At 37.8% G+C, this 22,558-nt stretch overlaps 1 protein-coding gene across 4 annotated transcripts in view; it reads left to right on the plus strand.

The window, feature by feature from the left end:
- KIAA0825 (KIAA0825 ortholog) overlaps positions 1-22,558 on the plus strand; it is a 386,168-nt gene that overhangs the window by 191,261 nt on the left and 172,349 nt on the right. Inside the window, exon 21 of one of the 4 annotated variants that reach the window (XM_060637684.3) lies at positions 17,352-17,653. The exons of the other annotated variants lie outside the window; for them this stretch is intronic. Coding sequence (XP_060493667.1) covers positions 17,352-17,367 — 16 coding nt within the window. The 3' untranslated portion in view covers positions 17,368-17,653. Of the gene's footprint in view, positions 1-17,351; positions 17,654-22,558 lie in introns of those variants that run through there. 4 annotated transcript variants of the gene reach the window in all.

A 22,558-nucleotide genomic window follows, 5' to 3' on the forward strand; every position in this document is an offset into this window, starting at 1 on the left:
GAAATTAGTTGGTTTTAGTCTGAATTTCAAATATTTTTGAATTTGTATATACAATAGCACAACATTGTACACACCAAAAGTTACCAACTTGAATGTCATTAGAATACTATATATTTGTTTACAATAATTTAATGAATGCGTACAAAATGCCAAGCCAAATCAACCAGTCTCATCAGGGGAAACATGTAAGTAAAACTGTCATGATTGAATTTTTGCTTTGAAGCCAGTTATTTTGGCACTTTCTTGCTAAAGCTTCAGTTGCATATTATTTTACACACACATAAACACACACACACGCACACCCCAGGACAATCCAACAAAATGATAACGTGATTTCAGCCTGGGAACCTACACATGTAATTTATTTTGCAGAAAAGTATAAACATTTCCTTTTATTTTGGATCAATTAACATAGATTTTAAAATACTTTAAAGTCTTTGGTGAAAACTGTAAGGTGTTATCTTTAAAAATTGGATTTCTCTATCAAGTATGACATTTTCACATAAGCTACATATGTGTGCAACTTTTAAATTCAAGCATCATTTGTTTGCTTGTAGTTCAGTATGAGAATTATTTTGTATAGAATCTTTGTGATGTAGAATGTTCATATCTTTTTGATATAAATATTAAATATATATTTTTTCCTGATAGCAATGACAGAATAGTCAAATCATCCTTGACAAATCTGGGTATATATATGAAAATATCAGGAGGGAGAGATAACCAGTATTTCCCATAATTTCTTAAGTGGAGGTTTAAAAAGGGTAGCTTTATTGCCAGTGAAAGCTGGAGCTTAAATGTGTGGTCACGATGGTGTTTCTAATATTTCACCCCTGAAGGAAGCTCTCCTGCCCATCATGTACAAAGCTGAACCATCTAGCTTTCCCATCAAGGACAGCCTTCTCCCAGCAAGCTTACCACCTGGCAGGCAGTAGTTGAAAATGTACTCTGTTCATGCACAAGTCCCCTGGAGTGGCTCCTATCATCTCCCAAAGTTGCTTGGGAGATAGGAGGTGGGGTGGTAGAGGAGACACCAGGTCTTTGTTGAGTCTATGGTTGTGTGATGTTTACATAATGTTAAATGTCTGTCTGGGAACAAACTAGGAAAGATAACTCAGTTTTTCCCTGCTGTCTGTAAAGTTTTGAGCCTTTGCTGACTAACTGTATTCTATCTTACTGAGTGTTTTCAGCTGTGAATTGGTGCTTCCGGTCCACTAAATGGTGCTCTGGGGGCAACACACCCTTCAAACCTTTCTGCATTTGCTATGTATAATGTTCACTTTGAAGTGAATTTGTGTTTTTAACAAAATTGCATGTTGTTATTTTTGTTTAACAACTTTAGATACACTTCAATTAGGACAATAGCTATTAAAGTCTATTTCCCTGAGATAGCATGTGCAAGAGTGAGAAAATAGAACTCCCACAAATTTAGCCAGAAGTAACTGGTCAAAACAGTTTTATTGGAAAAGGGTCATGAATCTTTAATAGAAACAGCTAGACTATCACTTTATTAAAGAACCTTGGAACCTTAAAGAATGCTGTGAAAGGCATTCTACTCCAAACTACTACATAGTGCAAGCTATGAGTATAATTGATCTACCTTAGAGGGAATTTTTATTTATTATTTATTATTATTTATTATTTATTATTACTATTTATTATTATTTATTATTATTATTATTTATTTTTTTAAATGGTACCTTGAAGTTTTGACAATACGGCTATTTGAGAATATGCATTTGAAAGTGAGACCACAGAACACTGAGCTTTAGAATGAGAGTTATGAATTTTATCATACATCCATAAAGTGATACTTTTACATACAATTGTGAACTACCTATAGTAGTTCGGCTGAATATGCTGAATTCTTTTTTTTCAAACTCAGCAATTAAACTTGTTTTCTTTTTCTGTCTTTAATTGGTAGTAGGTTTATACTAATCTATGTCTGCACTTTGGTCAAGTGTATATATGGGATGCAATTATTATCTGAGGACATAATGGTACAAAGAAGAGTGAACACAAATGCAAAAATTTGAAAAAAGTTGAGGAGCAGGGAATCCTTTATATTCACCTTCTAAATTCTTTTGTGCCTGGTCTTCAAATTTAATATCATAAGCAGACCCTCCATGGACTTACTCTCTAAAGACCCCAAGCCTGGAGTGAACCAGACCTCCATCATGGCTTTGGAAGGCAAACAGTGACAAAATGGGCAAGAAGCAGGGTGTCTAAACGCCACATGAGTCACTTAGGAGATACTCAAGAGATGACCGTGTGAAGGACAGTTCAGACATAGGAAGAAAGGAGATGCATGGCACCAGCTGTATCTGGATCTGAGACAATACTGGTTATTTGTTCCACAGGCTGGCTCTGAGATGATTCCAAAGGCAGAACCAATCTTAAAGTGACTACCTGAGAACTTGGTAGGGATGTGCCCTCTGCTCACTGTCAGGCCTCATCTCAAAGCAGTTCTCCCAATTCATGATGTTCTGAGTTCATTGTCTTCTTCCTATTGTTGGGGTTCTCCAAGCTCTTTATTGTTTCAGGGTCTCTGTACTTGCAGTTCCCTCAGCTCTTCACATGGTAGCTGCCAGGTTGTCCATCTGAGGTACATGTTACCTCCTCAGAGAAGCCTTTCCTTATCTCCCACCTAAAGGTACCCTCCAGGTCACCCTAGCATTGTATTCTACTGTGCTTTCTTGAGTTATCAGTATCTGAACTCTTACTTTCTGTTGGTTTTCTCCTAATCCTGCCCCCTCCATTCCTGCCCCCCCCCCCCGCCCCAGGTAGAATATAAACTCCATGAGAATAGCACCTTACCTGTTTTACTCACACTGTGTCTACAGTACCTAGAACAGCTATCAGATATCTACAATAGATTTTGAGTGATATTTGTTGAATTAGTTAACAGACAAATGAGGAATAAGAATACAGGGGAAAAGTCGGCTCCTGACAGATGAGCACAGAGTTGGCATTCTCTAAATGTGAGTTTGGATCAATAGTCATGTAGATATGAGAAGTATATTCTGGAAAATCTCAAGTAAAAAAATTATCGAGCTGCATGATCATTCTCTACATTTTCCACATTCAGCTGAAAATCTGGTTAAACTCTGTGTGTTTAAAATGCCTGTTTTTATTATTATGCGACATTTGGCTCAGATTAAAAGCATGGAACACTGGTCTTTATTTTTAATTAATTGATCCAGTTCAAGTCATAACCTGTTCAGCAACAAGGTCCGTTCTTTATTCCGCGATTCAGAAATCTTGTGACATTTGGATGGTAGGGTTTGTATTCATTAAATGATACTAAAAACACAAGTTGAAAAATTTAAGGTAGTGTTAGCTGACAGAAGTATCTAACCAAGCCTTTGTAAATTTGCGATGTTCAAGGCATTTGAAAAAAAAAATGTAGTCGCTGAGACCTCAGAGAGAGATCCCGAATATATATTAATGATAGATGTTTTTCAATTTAAAAAATTTGCCATTGCGGGGGAAAAAAGGCTCCTCCGAGGTTCAGAAAATCAACATATATATCAGTTCTACGCCTTTACCTCTAATGCTATGTAAGAGTAAGTACAGTGATTGTACATTGATCTTTTGAATCCGTTTCTTACTATTAGTTCCTCGCTTTCTTTCTCACTCACTTTAAAATAAATCCAGACTAGCGAATGAGACGGTGATTGCATTTGCAGGAGAGTTCACCAGGAGGGACACTGTATATTCCTTCATTCATGGCGAATCTCCAGATTGCCATTTTGATATTGTTTTCTTTGTCACTGCAACAAATTTATGTAGCTTTACCTTATTTATTCCAGACTAATTCCCAAGAATTGTGGCATTGAAAATAATCTGTGAATACAGAGGAATGCTATGCTATTTTAACCATCTAAATATACTGCATATGAGTTTGGCTTCGAGTTGAGCAAACACAATTAAATAGGACGGCAGGAACAGCAGAAGGGGTGGTGGCAGCAGATTTCTGGCTATCACTTTGGGGCCTTTCCAGGTGGACAATAACCATACATCTGAGAGGAAACAGAGATTAGAAAACATGTTTTAGAAGAGCTGTTGATTTGTGGAGTTGATTGTTTGCTTTTAATAATAATAATTATTAAAGTACCTTTCTGCTATATCAGATGATAACGTGTGTGCCCTGTGGTGTGCAGAGAGTAGAAAATATCGTCTGTGGCCTTTAACTGAGCACACTGCACTCTGCAATGTCCGTCCTCGGGCCGTGCAGCCATTAGCACAATGTTTATGGTTGCTCACAGCAGTAAATTCCTGATGCAGCAGCAGGCTGCCTGGTGATGGAGAGATGGGTTTAAAAAAGGGGGAAGCTGATTTTAGAAATAACACACCTCTGAGCCATTACATACATTACATATGCCGTGGCATGCAAATCTGGGTATTTTTCATGTTCTCGCTCTCTCTATAAAAAACCCTTTTCTTTCCACCTCCCCCAAAGGGAAGGCCTCAGACTCAGTGACTCTCTACCCATCACCAGTATGTGCTCAAGTAGGAGCAGGCTTCCCGCCCATCCTTAACTCCCAAAGCAGCACATCTAAAGTGTATTTAGGATGTAAGAATTTAACACTGTGACCCTCAAGATTTTCAGGAGTTAGGGCCTCTGTGCATGGACCAAACAAACTGGTACCTGTATATTGTTTTCTGTTTGGTAACTTCTATATACCGTCTTTTGTAGTGTGTAAAGTACTTTGCCACATCTCCTCTGACCCTCACAACAACTACGTAATAAGAGACAGGTACCAGTGAGGTTGCAAAACATTGAATCACGCTCCTAAGGTCACAGGTAATAAATGGCATCTGGAACTCAAAACGAAGTCTTCTGAGACTGTATCTGGTGCTTTATCGACTACACCGTATTCCTGATCAAGTTTCTTTTTTCCAGCTTCATTGAGATACGCTTGATACATAACATTGTAGAAGTTTAAGGTGTACCATGTGTTGATTTGATACACTTATGTATTGTGAAACGATTACCACCGTAGTGCTAATGAACCCCTCCATCAATCACATAATTGCCATATCCTTTTTGTGGAAGGAACATTTAAGATCTACTTGCTAAGCAACTTCCAAGTGTATAATATGGTCACAACTATAATCTCTATGCCATTCTCTAGGTCTTCATCTTATAACTGGAAGTTTGTACCCTTTGGTCATTTTTTTTTTTAATTAGCTATGTATTCACTGTAAATCTACTGATGACAATGAAGACAGCAAACCTGGAGGTCAATTGCAACCTGGCTGGCATAACTTAAGTGAATTGCATACACGTATTTAACTGTAAATCCTTACAATAACCTTATAAATAACCTTATAAGGTTATATATTATTATAGTTTTCTTGACAAGGAAACTAAGGCACATAGGCACAGAGGTCTAAGTGATGGTGCCTGGATTCCCGTTCATGTCCACGTTCTTGACCACTTTTCTCTGAAGTTGAGGGACAGGATAATCCAAAAAAGTGAAGGCCAGGTTAAAGACTATGGCTAGAGGCTGAGGAAGAGAGTATACATCACACATATAAAAGACATTCATGGGGCACCTGGGGTGATTCAGTTGGTTAAGCATCCAACTATTGGATTTCAGCTCAGGTCATTATCTCAGGGTCATGGGATCAAGCCCTGTCAGGCTTCCCGCTGAGTGTGGAGGCTGCTTGAGATTCTCTCTCTCTCTCTTTCTCTCTTTCTCTCTCTCTCTCTCTCTCTCTCTCTTTCTCTCTCTCTCTCTCTCTCTCTCTCTCTCTTTCTCTCTCTCTCTCTCTCTCTCTCTCTATCTCTCTCTCTCTATCTGTGTGTGTGTGTGTGTGTATCTTTCTGCTCCTCTCCCAGAAAGAAAGAAAGAAAGAAAGAAAGAAAGAAAGAAAGAAAGAAAGAAACATTCCCAAGTAAGCTTGAGGGCTCAGTTTACTCTATTCCTAATTTGCATAAAAGTTAGGTACCATACATTCTCTTTGAAGATGGTGCGGCCCAGATATCCTTGAGGTGGAGAGGAGCCAAGCTTACCCTTTCTTCAGAGTCAGTGTGTCAGATTAAATCCTGCAAGTAGATAGGATTAGAGATGCAGGAAGTTTTCTGGAAGAGCTACATATGAAGGGTACAGAGGAAGAGGGTGGGTAGGCAAATAAACCTTCAGACCAAGTTGCTGATCTGTTAGCTGTGAAAGGAGAGAGGGGAGGAGGGTGGGGTAGAAAGAGTCACGGGTAGAGGGTAGTTATAAGGTTTCAACAAGGCCCATGTGACTCCACGAGCTAAGGTCCACACACTAGAAGAGTCTCATGTCCTGCAGGCGTGGGCTGGCATTAGTACCTCCATTGTGCTCAGACATTGGCTAAAGTCCACATGGAAGCATGTCCTGAGCACAGGGGAGATGTTGAGCAATGACAACGAGGGCCACTCATCCCCATGATGACTGTAGGCATGTAAGTGGTGCATTTCTCCATTGCCACCATTGTGGGGTGCAAACAGTGGTTCTCTCCTACGTGAGAGAGTGTATGTGTATGTATTGTATAAATTAATAGGAATGTGATTTAAATGAAGGTCTGCATTAATTCAGTGAAGCAGAAAACAGGCTACCTAAATAAATAGGTTAAATACTATTGACAGAAACGCAGAATTGGCAACATTTTGATGAAAGGAAGGTATAATAATTTTCTCAAAAGCAGCCATGGGAGAATTTTTCACTTGTCAAGTTGAACCAAAATTCACTTTGTAATGAATTTGTGCCTACCTAATTATGCATTCACATACTGGCACTTTGGGGTTCTTGCAATATATCAAAAGCTATTAAAAACTTGCTTGTATGAAGTACATTCTTTTTTTCAATAACTCTTCTTTAAGTCTTTCCCCTGTCAAATTCTTTTCAGAACCCAAACCCTCTGTGATGTTTTTCTGCAAAAAGTTTCAACATGGGTGCATCCACGAGTAGTTGTCATAGACCCATTGACTCATTTTGGTTGACGATGAAAGGGCCATTGACTGCTTTTTCGGCTTACTGGTCACCATAGGATGTCTCTGTTTATGTTGCTACATCAGCGTAAAGACAGGAAATTATCTCTGAAGATATTTTCATTATGACATAATTATGAGAGAGATTTAAATGTTTGCTAAATATAGTGAAATAGTGTAACAAATGTGAACAATAATGTTCACTTTCTTAGCATTTCTGATATTATTATTTCAGTACTTTTCTGTTGTGTTGTGTGTGAAACTAGTTAGGATGTCTATAGTGCTTTCTTAAGTTGTCAATGAGACTCTCACCTTTATGTACCCTGAGGGGCAGCCTTAAATCTGATTTTTTTCCCCCAAAATAGGAGCTCTGGTGAAAAAAATTTTAAATGAAGATGTTTTTGTATCCAGAATATGTGTATTAATATAACTGTGAAATTTGTTTTGCAATCAACTATAAGCAATACATACACGTGTATTATTTCAAATGGTACAGGAAGATATGAAAGAGAAAGTTCCCCACCCCAGCTCCTCAGTCACAGAAATCCCACTCACTTGTAACCATTTGAGCCATTTCTTTATTTATTTGAGTTGACACATCTAAGGGATATGCTACACCAGTAATTGTTAAAACTTTATCAACTTAATATGATTGATTCCTTGCAATGAAAGATATAGAATTTGAACTACCATCTCCTGTCCCCTCCTCTTCAAGCGCTACTAATAAAATTTCATTTTAGCTCTTCCACTGGCCACTTTGATGTCATATGGTACAACCTCCATTTTTAAATTGATTTGTATTGTTTATATTATGTACTTTTATTTTACATAAAATAGAATTCACGAGTGGCGTATATAGTTCTGAGTTGAAACATGCATGAAATTGTTCAACAATCATGACTAGCAAAATCACTTAGGGGCACCTGGGTGGCTTAATCGGTTAAGCAACCGACTTTGGCTCAGATCATGATCTCATAGTTGGTGAGTTCGAGCCTGCTTTGGATTCTGTATCTCCCTCTCTCTCTGCCCCTCCCCTGCTTGCACTCTATCTCTCTCAAAAATAAATAAACATTAATTTTTAAAAAGAAATCATTTAAAAAGGTTCTCTTGCACTGACCCTCTGTAGTCAATTTCTTCCCTGTCTCAATCCCTGGCAATCACTGATCTGTTCCCTGTGTGGTTTTCTTCTTTCAGGAAGGTATAGTAATAGAATTATATACTATGTTGCTTTTTCAATCTGTCTTTTTTTACTCAGCGTGATGCATTTGAAATTCTTCCAATTGTTCTTCTTACTGTAGAATAGTAGTAGTCCATTGTATGAATGTTCCATTCAATGGTTTGTTGATCCATTTACCTGTTAAGGGACATTTGGATTGTTCACAGTATTGGTGATTGTGGGTAGTCTTTATAACCATTTGTGTGCAGGTTTTTACATGAACATAGGCTTTTATTTCATGTGGATAATACCTAGAAGTGGGAATGCTGGATTGTCTAGTACATTTATGTTTAACTTTATAAAGAAATTGTATCTGCCTATATTTTACACTGCCTATGAGAAATTTGATGCCAAAAGGACTCTTTCCCCCCTTTTTGTCTCCCTGGATGCTTTTTTTTTAAGTCATACCCCCCACCTCCCAAATGACATCGTGTCTATCTTTGTGTGAGTCCTTGATTTCTCTTGGCATTGAGTAGGCCCCTTCAGTATTGTGATTTTCTTTAGATTTTTCCCCCCTGTTATTGATTATTCCCTCCGCCCCCATCCCCAGTTACATCTATATCCCTTTCTGGGTTTCCTTTTAAGACAGTTGTTCTGATTTATTCTTTCCTCAGATACTGCTAAAGGCCTCCTAGCCTTGGTCCTCCCATTCTCAAACACTCTATATCCTTCCCTAACCTCTTTTCAGCAATGAACTCCTTCACTTCTGTGGCTTTGAATGGTTATCCTGGTTTCAAAATCAAATGCCTTCAAGCCTGGGCAAATAATATAAATATGTGAAGGCAAGACCTAATACAATGGGATGGAGGTGAGTGCATACCTAGGTAAAAACATCCAAATTTTATTTTATTTTTAAAATTTTAAGCTAAAAAGTGCAAATCCCAGAATGGATTAGGCCCAGCAATGTGAACCTATAAATCTATGCCACGGAGTCATCTGTAGCTCCGGTTGTAAAATTGTTCAATGAGATTCTAGGTCACATACACTTACATTTTCACTGCAATAATATTTTAATGTAATAACTCTCATCTCATATAGAAATCCTCACATCATAATTACCTTCATCTGAAACTGCCTCCTCTTTAGAGTTGTGTGATTTCCACTCATGGCACTAACATTTTTCCAGCCCCAGCCTAGAAATCTTGAATGACTTTACGAAGTTTCCATCTCCCTTCATCTGTATTCTGTTAGACACAGAGCTTTCCCTCTGAACATTTCTCACACCGTTACTTTCTGTCCCCCAGCACTGCCACTCTTGAAATCCAGTGCCCCATCCACTGGTGGCTAGATCCCCTGCTTACTCTCTCCTTGACTTCCAGTCCATTGATCTCTGCTGGATTAATGTGTTTTTCTCTTTAAGTTTTTCTATTATTATAAAAACCAATTGAAAATAGCATTCACATTTTTGGAACACAGAAATAATGTTTATAATTTAATGCCACCACCTTGATTCAGCTCTTCTTTTCTCCTAGTGACCTTTATATGTACATAACAAAGACATCCTTTTGCACCTCACAAGAGGGGATCTATACTTATCATTGTAGGTTCTACATTTTCACCAAACTTTTTTTTTTTGCCATTCATCGATGCAAAGACATAATTTTTATTCTGAATAACTTAGCATTATGCCAAATTACCACAGCACAATTTAGCTAGCCATTCCAGATTCTTGGGTTGGTTTGTTTTTCTATGTTACACTGCCATGTATATATACATGAGTTACTGATGCTGATAGAATAAAGGTGGTAAACAAAAGGACACAGGCAAACTTGTATTACGAATTACCAAATATTCAAAGAGATAAAAGCTAGAATGAAATATACAGAAATATATTCCACTGCGAAGTTTACAGTGGCTCCACATCGCCTACGCACCAAAACCAAACTCCTTAGCCCCAATTTCAAAGCCTCCTTCATCTGGTCTTTCCATTCACAAATCCCTTTTTTATAACAGACCCACAACTCAGCATACTCCAGAGTATGGCAACCTGTGGTTCAAATCTTTGTCTACCACTTGATTTTAATTTCCTTTTTCTTGACTGCATGCAGCACCTTTCTTATTGAATGGGCAGTTCAGAGCAATTAATCCCAGCAACTTTTTAGCACAAAGCCTGGAGCACAGGTTATGCTCTATAAAATTATAATTATTTTTAGTTATTATTTCATCCTCTTCTTTGCACAGGCCAGAGTAAGGTGTAAGGATAAACATATGGCCAGGGATAAAATAGTAAGGCACAACCCAAGCATCCTGATAATTGCAAAATGAGAGAAGGGAGGACTGAGGAGAAAAAGCAGAAATGAGAAAAGAGGTGTTTAGAGAACTTTTTATTAGGTGTTGGCTGTGTGATGCATGGTCTGGGTTCAAGACAGAATAGAAGCTCAGGAAGCTGATGCTGGTCATTCGTGAGTCTAAGGCAGAACAGGTGTGACCAGAAAGGGCCAATATTTAACAACTAATCAATGAACACACAAAATATGTGTACCAGATCTTGTTTTCAGCTGTGGATTTTGAGTTATTCAGAAATCAGGATCTAGAGATGGGGTCCAAGTTGAGGGCTCCGGCATCCATGGCAAAACTTGGTCTGGACATCTGTTCTCAGAGACAGAGACCCTTCACCATTGCCTGACCAGGACTCAACTTCGCCTCAGGTCATTGGTAGACTGGAGGCTCCAGAGGAGAAGACTGATAGAGCTGGAATATGAGAATGACTGTTGCGAACTTGAGCATTTCCTGGTATCTGTGTCAGTGATGCCTAGGTTTGCCTGGGTTTGTCTCCTTTGCTCCCTTGGCTCATCTTCCAAGTCTGTCCTTAACCCGCTTGGGTCCACCATCAAGCCCATCTCCAGACACAGAGATCTCAAAAATCCCCCATTTTCCAAATTCTCAGGGCATTTATGGACAGTTATACATGTTAATGTTCAGCATATGCTACTCTCTAATGTTCACTAGTTTTTGGTTGTCACCTCAGATAGATAGCCAGCACCAGGGAAGCAAGCCACTAGGGCTCTCTTCTCCCTTGACACTTACACCATAAAGCACAATGTTCAGGCATGCCACTGTGCTGTTCCTTCTTTTTGGCTGCTGGTCTCAATTTACTGTTCTGGAATGACTTTCATTTGCTTTTAGGCCTTTCTGAGGTAGGGAGAGGATCACCAACAGAAAGAGGCTTTGTTAATTCATTTATTTAAAACCTTTATGAAACTATTTTAAATTACATGTATGCTCAGGAGAAGTGAAATAATATGGGCATTGTGGAAAGTAAAAGTCACTAATCTCTTGCTCTGCCTCACCATGTACCTTATAATTCCACCCACCTGAGGTAACAAATCTGTCCTTGTCTCTCATTTAAATCTTAAAATACCCTTCGAGCATTCAGTCATCATTCTGAATAGAATTTTGGAAGAAAAAATATCAGGATGAATGTTGTGACTCAGAAAAATAGAAGGCAAAAAGGGAATATTTTAGTTTTCTATAAAATGAAATGTTTTAAAGCTACAAAGAGTAGCTTTTAGTGATTTAGTGATTGACCCGGAATGGGAGCTTGTGATTCTCTTCTTGTCAAATAATTGTTAACTCCAAGTTAATCAATTAAAACCTATAAAAAGAGTCCTAAGATGAGAGAATTGGTCTCTCTTTGGAAAGGAGTCAGTAACCTGATGTAAGTTTTTGTTGTTTACCTGTGTCACTTGCCCAGTAAGCTCTTTTCATCAGGATTATGTCTTTGCTGCATTTGTGCATCTGACTTAGCCCAAAGCCAGTGATGAACATCTACTTGTCCATTTCAACAGTCAGCTCTCTAAAGGACTTAAAGATAGTCAGGACTCTCTGCAAACAGGTAACTTTGTATAAAGGACAACCCAGACTCCTGTTACTTTATTATATAGAGAATACTACATTTACCAGCATATGAAAGCCAGGTATTATATAACCCACAGAATACACTGTGTTGATTATAAGAATACTTCTATCCCATTATTCAGTCCAGCAAGACTTTGAGTAAATAGATGGATCTGTGACTGTTTGTTCATTCATCCATCCATCAAACATTCTAGGCACGGCAGATAAAGAAATGAGCCAGACACAGCCCCTGCTGTCAAGGAATTCAGAATCCAGTGGAGAAGACAGACTGAAAAATCAGTGGCTATAGCTATACTAGAGGTTCATGCAAGTTACCATAGACATACAGTGGAAGATTGCAGATCTGACGTGAATGCCGGACCAGTCGGGAAATATGCCCAGGACGTGGTGACACTTAAGCTGAACATGAGTCAGCCAGGTAGCCAACGTGAGAGGCAATCTAGACAAAGGGTTTGAGGTAGATGGTAACACACCATGAGAGAGAGAGTATGCTGCTTCCAGGTTATTTTGGCTAGAGTAATGGTCTCTTCACTGCATTTTTCATTGGCAAATCTGCTCTGTCCACAACATACAGGCACGATGAATGGGGAGCTGCTTAGGACAAAGTCAGATGTTGAACTGAGTGAGGGGTGGTATGGGGAGAAGGGGGCAACTGTCCTATTTAGGCTTATACGTGGAGAATATTAACAGCTACAGATTCTTCCTTTTGAATCCTTGGCCTCATCTGACCCTGAAGGTTTCCAGGCATGTGTAAGCAATTGCAGAGCCTGTGTAATTCATAGATCAAATGGCCTTGTAGTCTGTCACTAAAATTCTATTTGCTTTATATTTATACGGCTTGGATGAGATGTACCTTTGTGAGGGGCACTCTTGGTACATGATTGATGGCTCTTCAGACAAGATGTGCTAGTTTAATACTGGCCTTGGTCAAGTAGGAGAGGGGCACCTGATTTGTCTTGCTCTTAATCTCTCAGTGTACTTGCAACTTGTACTGAGGCTGCACGTTCTGTTCTTTGGTGCTTCAGTTTTTCCGTGGATGGTAGAATTTCAGTGGTGGAAACGCCCAAGAGAGGTAGTGACGCTTCCAAGTCAGCACGTTCATGTTTGTTGCTGTGAACTGGCTGGTCTGACATGGCCTCAACTGTATTTCTAGATCCCAGAGGGTTTCTGGGGAAGAAATTAAGTGGAATTGTTTCTCGATTAATTGCTGATTTTTCTCATTTAGCAAATCATCTAACAAATTTTAGGATTGAAATTTGATTTCAGCAAAAGTACGTGCACGTCAGCTATAGATGTTTGTTCATAACAACTCTGTGAATGTGGATTATATGTGTGATTTTAATGCATTCGTTGGAAATAATGTTATTTTTCACAAAGTAAAAACATTCGTAATTTTGCTACAAGGGAGAATATTTGCTTCCTCTCACACATTTTATTTAATAATTTTACTTCTTTAAAAGCAAAACAGCACACAATTTGAAAATGAAATTTCCCCAAAGTGTTCAGTTTGCTAATATGTTTTTCATTTTCTTCATTATGCTATAGTGGAATGTTGCCATACTTTGAAATGTGCAACTTATCTCCCTGGAGGCAGCAGATGGTGTGACTAGTGTGTCTTTTGGTACAGGATTTATCATGAGAGATGGCATCTAGCACTGGGTTAGAGGGGGGCCCTGTCCTCAAAGAGCATTGACTCCCGCCCGATTACCTCATTACAACATTTATGTTAATTATTATTTTTAAATATGAAAAACCTACAAAAATGGAAAGGTTTTGGCACTTTTTAAAAGCTTCCTTTTTCTTAGTCTGTATAAGAAAATGCTTTATGTAAGAACTATTTGAGTTATTTCAATTGTATTTGCAAGTGTTTTGTCATTGCCCCGCTGCTAGAGGACCAGCTGATCCCTTGGGAAGGACATGATTTTATTGGTATTTCCACTTTATTTGTGATCTGGTCTGTAGCTTTGAAAGTCTGACAATTTCATTTCCTATAAGGAATATTGACTCACACTAACCAAGCTCACAAGAGTCTTTTGCAAAATCCAGAGCTCCATTTTGATTACGTACAGTGAAAAATACAGCTTCAAGCAGATCTGGCAATTCCCTCCCTCTAGGTGAATTGACATCAGAACCTAGGTCACAACGAAGCAGTTTGTTTGGGGAGTAGAAGTAGGCCATCCCTCCATGAAGCTGTGCCTGCCATTAGGACTTAGTCACATGTTGTGAGTCATGGTGTCCTTCCGGAACTGTGCTAACAGTTTTTTATTCTTTCTGGACATTTTTAGTCTCTTGCTGATTACTCTGTTACATCATCTCTTTAAAAAGAACAGTGTAGAGGAAGAAAGACTTCCCCTCTACCCTCCTTGGTTTGACTGTTGGGTCTATGAAATAAACTGACAACAGGCAGGTTAACGGTAGAAAAGATATACAAATTTATTAATTTTTAACATATGCCATGGGGGTGTTATGGGAGAAAATGTGAATACCTAAAAAAATGGTGAGATTTGAGACCTTATATGCCATCTTAATAGGGGAAGGGGAGAGGGAATTTAGGCCACTTAGGAAAGAAGAGTGGGCCCTTAGAAGAATAGATAGTAGGGGTGATAGTTGGTGACAAAGTTTGTCTAGGGATAGTGCCAACTTCTAGTCTCTTCTGTGACAAAAATCAATCTTCCCTCATTGATGAAACTCCCCTGGAGGGGACAACTGAATTTCTTTTGGAGGAAGTGTTTTAGGCAGATAAGAGTTGTTCAGGGAAAGCCCCTCCCTGCATCTGCTGTTTTTCCAGTGTCTTCAGGTCAAAGTAGTCCGTATACCAAAGTGTCATATTTTGGGGTGGTGACTCCTGAAGTCCTGTAACAGCTAATACGCACTTAACTCCCAAAGAAAAATAGCTTTATCCTGAGTGCAAACTCCAGGAGAGTATTTTGTTTGTTTGTTTGTTTGTTTTCTCCCTCTTGTGCTGTAATCAGTTAGCAATGTCTGCCACAGATAGGAGAGGAGAATGATAGTTTCAGTAATGTAAGTTTGGTCGCCTTGGCTTAAATCCCACCTTTAGTATATAGAATCAAATAAGTACTCTGATTAACATTTAAGAACAACATTCTGTACTCTTGGAGATCATTTGAGAAAATCCTTTTAAAGCTAGAAGAAGTCTTAATTTTCTCCTTTTATAGATCAGAATGCATTTGTCTTGAAGGACTTAATGACTTCCTAGGGCTGGCTGAACAATGACTCAATCCCAAAGTTTCTGACTAATGGTCTAAGCATATTTTCTTACAAACTGTAATAGGTCTAAGAATCCTAAAGATTGATGATTTCATTTTCCAATTTAATTTGAGAAATATCTTTTCCCTTTTAGGATTAAATTTTTTATCCTTTTAGGTCAACAATATAAACATGAGGATTACTACATAGAACAGTAGTACTTAATCTTGGGTACACATTAGAATTATTTGGGAAGTGTTAAAACACACACACACACACACACACACACACACACACACACACTGTGCAGGCCTCCAGCAGACAAATTAAATAAGAATCTCTGGGGCGGGGAACAGTTACTTATACTTTAAAAAAGTTTTCCACATGATACCACTTTGCAGCCAGGATTGAAATAGTTGATAAAACAATTTGAAAATTTTTTGAAGTGATCAAACACTTTGAAATGGTTAAAAAGTCATTGTTGGCATTAAATTGTTGAAGGAATCAGTATGTTTATTAGCCAAAATCAATCCTTCCATATAAAAATCACAGAGTTAGAAATTCAGATAAGTAGAGTACTAAATATTTTTCATTCCATAATTCCGAATACAGGCATCAAATAGGAAACAGGAAAAATAGCGATAGCTGTGATCATAATGATGAATTATTCTCAGATTATTCCACGGTAAAATAAAGGAAAATATTTCTTTTCACATTTTGGGTAAAATGCATAGTAATAGTATTCACTCTTTAGTTTCAATTTCAATTTCAGATGAATGGAAACATGGCGGTAGGGGATCTGAATAAATGCTCTAGGAAATCACGCAGGTGTGCTCTTCCAAACGAGAGGACTATTCACTGATAATGTGTACAGTGATATAAAAATTTTGTGTATATCATGCATCAGAGATTAGTAATTGCTAGAACAGAGGCTTTTGGTCCTTCACTGCTCAATTCTTGTAGTGCTACTGAGAGTGTTGTGATTCCATCTGCCATTTAAAGATAGCTAAACCATGCACGGTGTATGTAGCTACTAGAAGGGAATGCTGGTCCAAAATCTAAAACAAAGAACAACAGTATTTACCTTTAAAATGAATTTTAGTATTTATTTAAGTATTCCTCATGTTTTGAGCCTTCAGAGTGCCTCAAAAGAAGAAGCTATGGTATTAAACCGTGAAGGGAATAAGTTTCCTAGCTTAACATATTTCCTTACTGCTTTCCTCCCTACTTTGCCCTATAGTACGTTGTGTATACAGTAGACCTCAGGTTATCTGCTCTTTGAGTTCTGTCATTTTTCTCTCTCACTTGCCCCTGCTCTCTCTCTCTCTCTCTCTCTCTCTCTCCACAACTCCTTCCTCTTCCCCCCTTCCCCCTTTCTTCTCTAGCTCACACTTTGTTTTTTTGTTAATTTTTTAACATTTATTTTTGAGAGAAAGAGACCGAGCATGAAGGGGAAAGGGACCGAGAGACAGGGAGACACAGAATTGGAAGCAGGCTCCAAGTTCTGAGCCGTTAGCTCAGAGCCTGATGCGGGGCTCGAACTCACAAACAGTGAGATCGTGACCTGAGCTGAAGTCGGATACTCAACCGACTGAGCTACCCAGGTGCCCCTCACACTTTGTTTTAAGATAGGGAAAGACTTTAAATGGCTTTTCAGTCTCCAGAGCAAGACTGGAGAGAAAGCATTTGCAGTGCTGTCTTGCACTCAAGAAAAAGTTGGAAGAATATTACACACACTTAAAGTGGACCAACTAATGTTGAAGAACTTGAAACAAGACTTTAAACAATTAGATTAATCATTTATAGATAATCAGAGTTAAATGGCTGGCTGGTCATGAACTAGAACCTTCCCCGGTCTGATGAAAATACATATTGTATAGCCTAAGAGCTGCCATTGTAGAAAGCCCTCTTATAGCCCAGAGAATTTAGAGTTATCACTCTAAAAGTTGACACTGAAACATGTCATTGAGGACAGCTTTTTTTGTGTTACTCTTTGGATTGGCAGGTTATGACAAAACTACATTCATGTTACTTGAATACATCTTTTGTCTAGTTTTACATGCTTTTTGACTTGTCTAGAAAATGACATATTGCGGTTTTCATTAGCTTTAACCAGGTGTGATTTTCTTATGGAAGATACCCCAGCAGGACTGCAGTTTAAGGCGAATAAACCAGTGAAGCTCAGAAAGGCCATAGCCCTCCTTCAGATGGTAGCAATGAGCTGAGAGACTCATTAATCAACTACAGAGTCACAGGTGTGATGGCTTGCCTACAAACTGCCAACAGACTGTGAAAGTCACATCAGACAGGCTAAATTGTCAAACTAGACCCATCCACAAACATTTTAACAGAGCAAAATTCCAACTCTTTTGTCTTCAACATGTGATTTTGAACCGGTAAATTTCCTCCAAACCTTCTGTAAGCTTATTTTATATAATAAAATTCAAATTTATTGAAAAACAATCAGATTTGGCATTTTTTCTTTGCTAAAAATTTGTATCAGTGTCTTTTTTTCTTATTTTTCTTAATGCTTCTTTCCTCTCCTTTATCTTAAAAGCCTATTCTTATGCTACATGAAAGGATGGAGAATGGAATTTGCCTGTGTCAAAGCTTTATCAGTAGTGAAAATCCACTTTGTTGCATGTGCATATGCTTGAGCTATGCCTCTCGGAAGGGTTTCATTCATGAGGAGATGTCTGTAGATGTTTTTTAATGGAAGGACTATGGAGAGTAGTTTTTTTAACTAGAAGAAATTCTCTACGCCAAGTTAACAGCTCAAATTTTTGCTTTTTTTGATCTCCAAGGAATCATAATTTTTACTTTGTTTTAGTTTATTTCTTAAAAATTGGCACATCACAAAAGAAGTCAAGTTAAACTTTAAGTTTGATGTGTGATTTTGTCAAGAGTTTTACAACAACATGACAGTAATTTTAAAAATGAATATATAGTTTATATTTTGGGAGGATTTCAGTGAACTCCAGTAAAATATATGTGATGGCCTTAAGTCTGATGTTCCTAGATCTATTCTGTAACTCCTTCAGTAACTTGTATTTTTTATTTTTTGTACAAATGGAACTTACCCATAACTCAGAGATTCATATTTTCTTTTTTCTTCAGTGCAATTTCACACTATCGACTGGAAAGTGTTGAATTGTACATTGGTGCTCATTGAGCAGAGGAAATAGAATTAAGTTTGGTGTCAACAGAAGTTGTGTGGGTTCTCTAGAAACTTGCCCCTCAAAGCTTGTCCCATGAACAGCAGCATTAGAAATACAGAACCTTGGGTCCTACCCAAGACTCACTGAATGAAACTGTGCATTCTTATAAGATACTAAAGTGGTTCATATGCTTAATGAAAGCTGGAGAAGCATTAGGCTAAGGGAAATTAGGTAGTTCTTTGCTCTTACCAGTTTTTACCTGTCATTTAAGTATTATCCTATTAAATACCATTATAAATGAGAGTTCTTATATAAAAAACATAACCAAACTCTATTTAATTTTCTGGATGCTATAAGCAGTATTAAATACAATGAATGTTAACTTGAGAATAGAACTAAAACACCCCAATAATATTGTTCAGGGTGGCATTTGATCTTTTAAATATAGCTAAGTGATGGGGCGCCTGGGTGGCGCAGTCGGTTAAGCGTCCGACTTCAGCCAGGTCACGATCTCGCGGTCCGTGAGTTCGAGCCCCGCGTCGGGCTCTGGGCTGACAGCTCAGAGCCTGGAGCCTGTTTCCGATTCTGTGTCTCCCTCTCTCTCTCTGCCCCTCCCCCGTTCATGCTCTGTCTCTCTCTGTCCCAAAAATAAATAAAAAACGTTGAAAAAAAAATTAAAAAAAAAAAATAAATATAGCTAAGTGAACATTAAATATACAAAGGCCAATGATACTCTGCCAAAACATCTATGTACTAAGTCTGGATATCTTATTCTAGTGTAGGAAAAAGCAGCATTTACAAAAAAGTGTGAGACATATCTTTGTGTATAAAAAACTTATCAACCATATTTTCATTCACTGTAAGGCAATTCAATTATGAAGTTCTAAAGTTCTTTCATGGCCTTGTTTTATCTTTTTTTAATGTTTTAAAATTTAAAACGGCGGAAATATTCTTTAAAATAGCAGAATTCTTACAGTGTCCCTTATGAAGTTTTTTACCCGAATTAAATGCTTTCCTCCATCACCAATTCTGATTAAACAAAGGCTGAATGAAGTATGTTATTTTTCACCTTTTGAATTGTTTCTTTGTCCCTTGGAAAAATATGAACATTTACACTACATAGACTGGAATGTCAAGAAGGAGATAGAAGTCACAATTTGTACTTAGGGAGTCATACTCTAATTCACATTCCTTGTCAATCTCTGTTCTGCCAAAATAGTAGTAGATTATATATAAAAAATTGCTAATAAAATACTATGTTTACTATTCTGTGTTGACCTTAAGTTGATACTAAAGAGTTACTTTTTAAATTTTATTAAAAAAATTTTTTTAATGTTTGTTTTTGACAGAGAGAGAGAGACAGAGCATGAGCGGGGAAGGGGCAGAGAGAGAGTGAGACACAGAATCTGAAGCAGGCTCCAGGCTCTGAGCTGTCAGCACAGAGCCTGATGCGGGGCTCAAACTCACAGACCACGAGATCATGACCTGAGCCGAAGTCGGACACTCAGCCGACTGAGCCACCCAGGCGCCCCTTGAATTTTATTTTTTTAGGGCCTTTTTTTTTTTTTTTTTAGGGAGAGAGCAAGCATGAGTGGGGGAGGGGCAGAGAGAGGAAAAGAGAGAATCCCAAGCAGGCTCTGACAAGGGGCTCCATCTCACAAGTTGTGAGATCATGAGCTGACCTGAAACCAAGAGTTGGACACTCAATCAACTGAGCCACCCAGGCACCTTGATACTAAAGAGCTACTTTAAAGGAGTTTGGCAGGGGAGCAAGGAGTGAATTTTTACAACTAGAAATTAAGAAGTTAATTTGTGTTACTACCAGTTTGTAGTTAATTTCATAGTTTCCACAATGAAATTGAACAAACTTTTATATTTCTACAATTTGTATATACCCAAGATTCTTTTGGTAATTCTTGGTTAAAGAGACACCAAGCTGATTTATTCTAGGGGTAAATATTTTCACAGAGGAAGCCCTCAGTAACCACTTATTTTAACTTGAAAATATTTGAAGGATTGATAGGAATGTAACAGAATGAAAGAATGAGAATTAATGGAAGTACTAAAAATTGAGTCTCACCTGCAATCCTTATTTAATTGAATCAGTGTGGAGAATAGGAAATGATATTATGTGATATTGTGTGATATTCTGTGTAGTATATAATAATACAATGATAAAGGTTAAATTTTCAATTAAAAGATATATGTACTTGAAATTTCCATTTACGTATGGTATTCTATGCTCATGTTAGCCTCAAAACATTTGTTTTGAGTATCATCTTGAATTTTCCCCATTCTCTCACCCCATTTTGCTTTCTGTGTATGTCACTTCATAACTTTTTGCAACTGTCCTCTTGCTGGCAAATACTAGAAGAGCTGTCACATCAGAGTGTCATCATAGGTGGAATATATAACTGACTTAACTTCATTTTAAGGGAAATATGTATAAAAAGATATGGTCACTGGGATCATTGAAAAGTATGTCTTGAAGTAAGCCTCATGAGTATTTTTTTTATCTACATTTTTAGTAGCTAATATTTTTCCATTTTTATTTTTTTTTAATTTTTTTTTAACGTTTATTTATTTTTGAGACAGAGAGAGATAGAGCATGAACGGGGGAGGGTCAGAGAGAGGGAGACACAGAATCTGAAACAGGCTCCAGGCTCTGAGCTGTCAGCACAGAGCCCGACGCGGGGCTCGAACTCACGTACCGCAAGATCATGACCTGAGCCGAAGTCAGCTGCTTAACCGACCGAGCCACCCAGGCGCCCCATTTCCATTTTTTTTAACTTAGAAATTATATAACCCCCTTAAATAATATAGAAATGTTCCCTTGTCATAATAAAAACTCAGAACTGCATTTAAATTCATCCACACTCCTACCAGTAAAGTGTTAATGAAATTAATAGTGAAAAAATATAATGATTTCTACTGGGATAATTACATGGGTAATTTAACAGTAGATTTGGATGAAACTAGAAGCATTTGTATGATGTACAGTTAAACCTCCATGAATGGTACGGAGAAAATCAAAGACTGTCACACGGTCTTTTAAATACAAAAGGATTCTTTAAAAATGTTAAGTAGTAGCAATTCTTAAACGGTAAATTTTCACGTTTATTATCCTAATATATCACTTTTTAAAAATATGTGGCTAATTGTTGTTTCATGACGTGACTGTCCACTTTTTAAAATACAACCATCACAGCAAAGTTAAAAATTCAGTCTGCATGTTTTTTAATTTTGTCAATTAAAAGGACAGAGTGAACTACAACTTCTCTCAAACAACTTGGGGCAGTTTTCAACTTTAAGTGTGCTCTTTGGAGCTGGTTTCCACACAAAAAGACTCTTGACAATCCCATTATAGCGGATTTAAAATGTGAAGAAATTCTTCTCAAGGGAAGAAAATAGAGCCTCGAAATGTTTAAAGCACTTGTTCCTTGATTGGCAACCTGCTGTATATTTTTATATAAACTTTTAATCCTCAAAAAACTTTTTATAAAACGCTTGTCAGGTTCTTAATTATAAACATATGAAAATAGATTCAATGAAAGTAACAATTTGCTGAATGTCACAGTGTGTACATGAGCAAGCTAGGATTCGAAGCCAAGGCTGGTGGCTAGCTCCAGAGGCCACATCCTCTTCACCTCATACTGCCGGTGAAATGCAAGTTGTAAAGACACAGAATGTGAATATTTTGTGTCTGTGAAGATGCATGTCATATATATGTTATTTTTAAAGATTTTATTGTGAAAGTGTAGCAAACAGAAAAGGACATAAAACATAAATGCGAAGCTCTGTAAGTCACCGTAAAGCAAACATTCACTTAAGCACCACTGATAACCAGCACCCAGGAATATAACATTGCCAGTACCCTTGAAGTATCCCCCATGCTCCCTGCCAGACACTACCCTCTCCCTTCTCCCCTAAGATGAACTATTCTCTTCACTTCTAACACTATAGTCCAGGTTTGTGTTTCTTATAATTGTGGTAAAATATACATAACATAAAATTTACCATTTTAGCCTTATTTATTTATTTATTTATTTATTTATTTATTTTAATGTTGATTTATTATTTTGAGACAGAAAGAGAGCAGGGGAGGGACAGAGATAGATGGAGAGAGAGAATCCCAAGCAAGCTCTGTGCTGTTAG

Source organism: Panthera onca, chromosome A1 (genome assembly GCF_046562875.1).
Source record: "Panthera onca isolate mPanOnc1 chromosome A1, mPanOnc1 haplotype 2, whole genome shotgun sequence".
NCBI classification, from domain to species: domain Eukaryota; kingdom Metazoa; phylum Chordata; class Mammalia; order Carnivora; family Felidae; genus Panthera; species Panthera onca.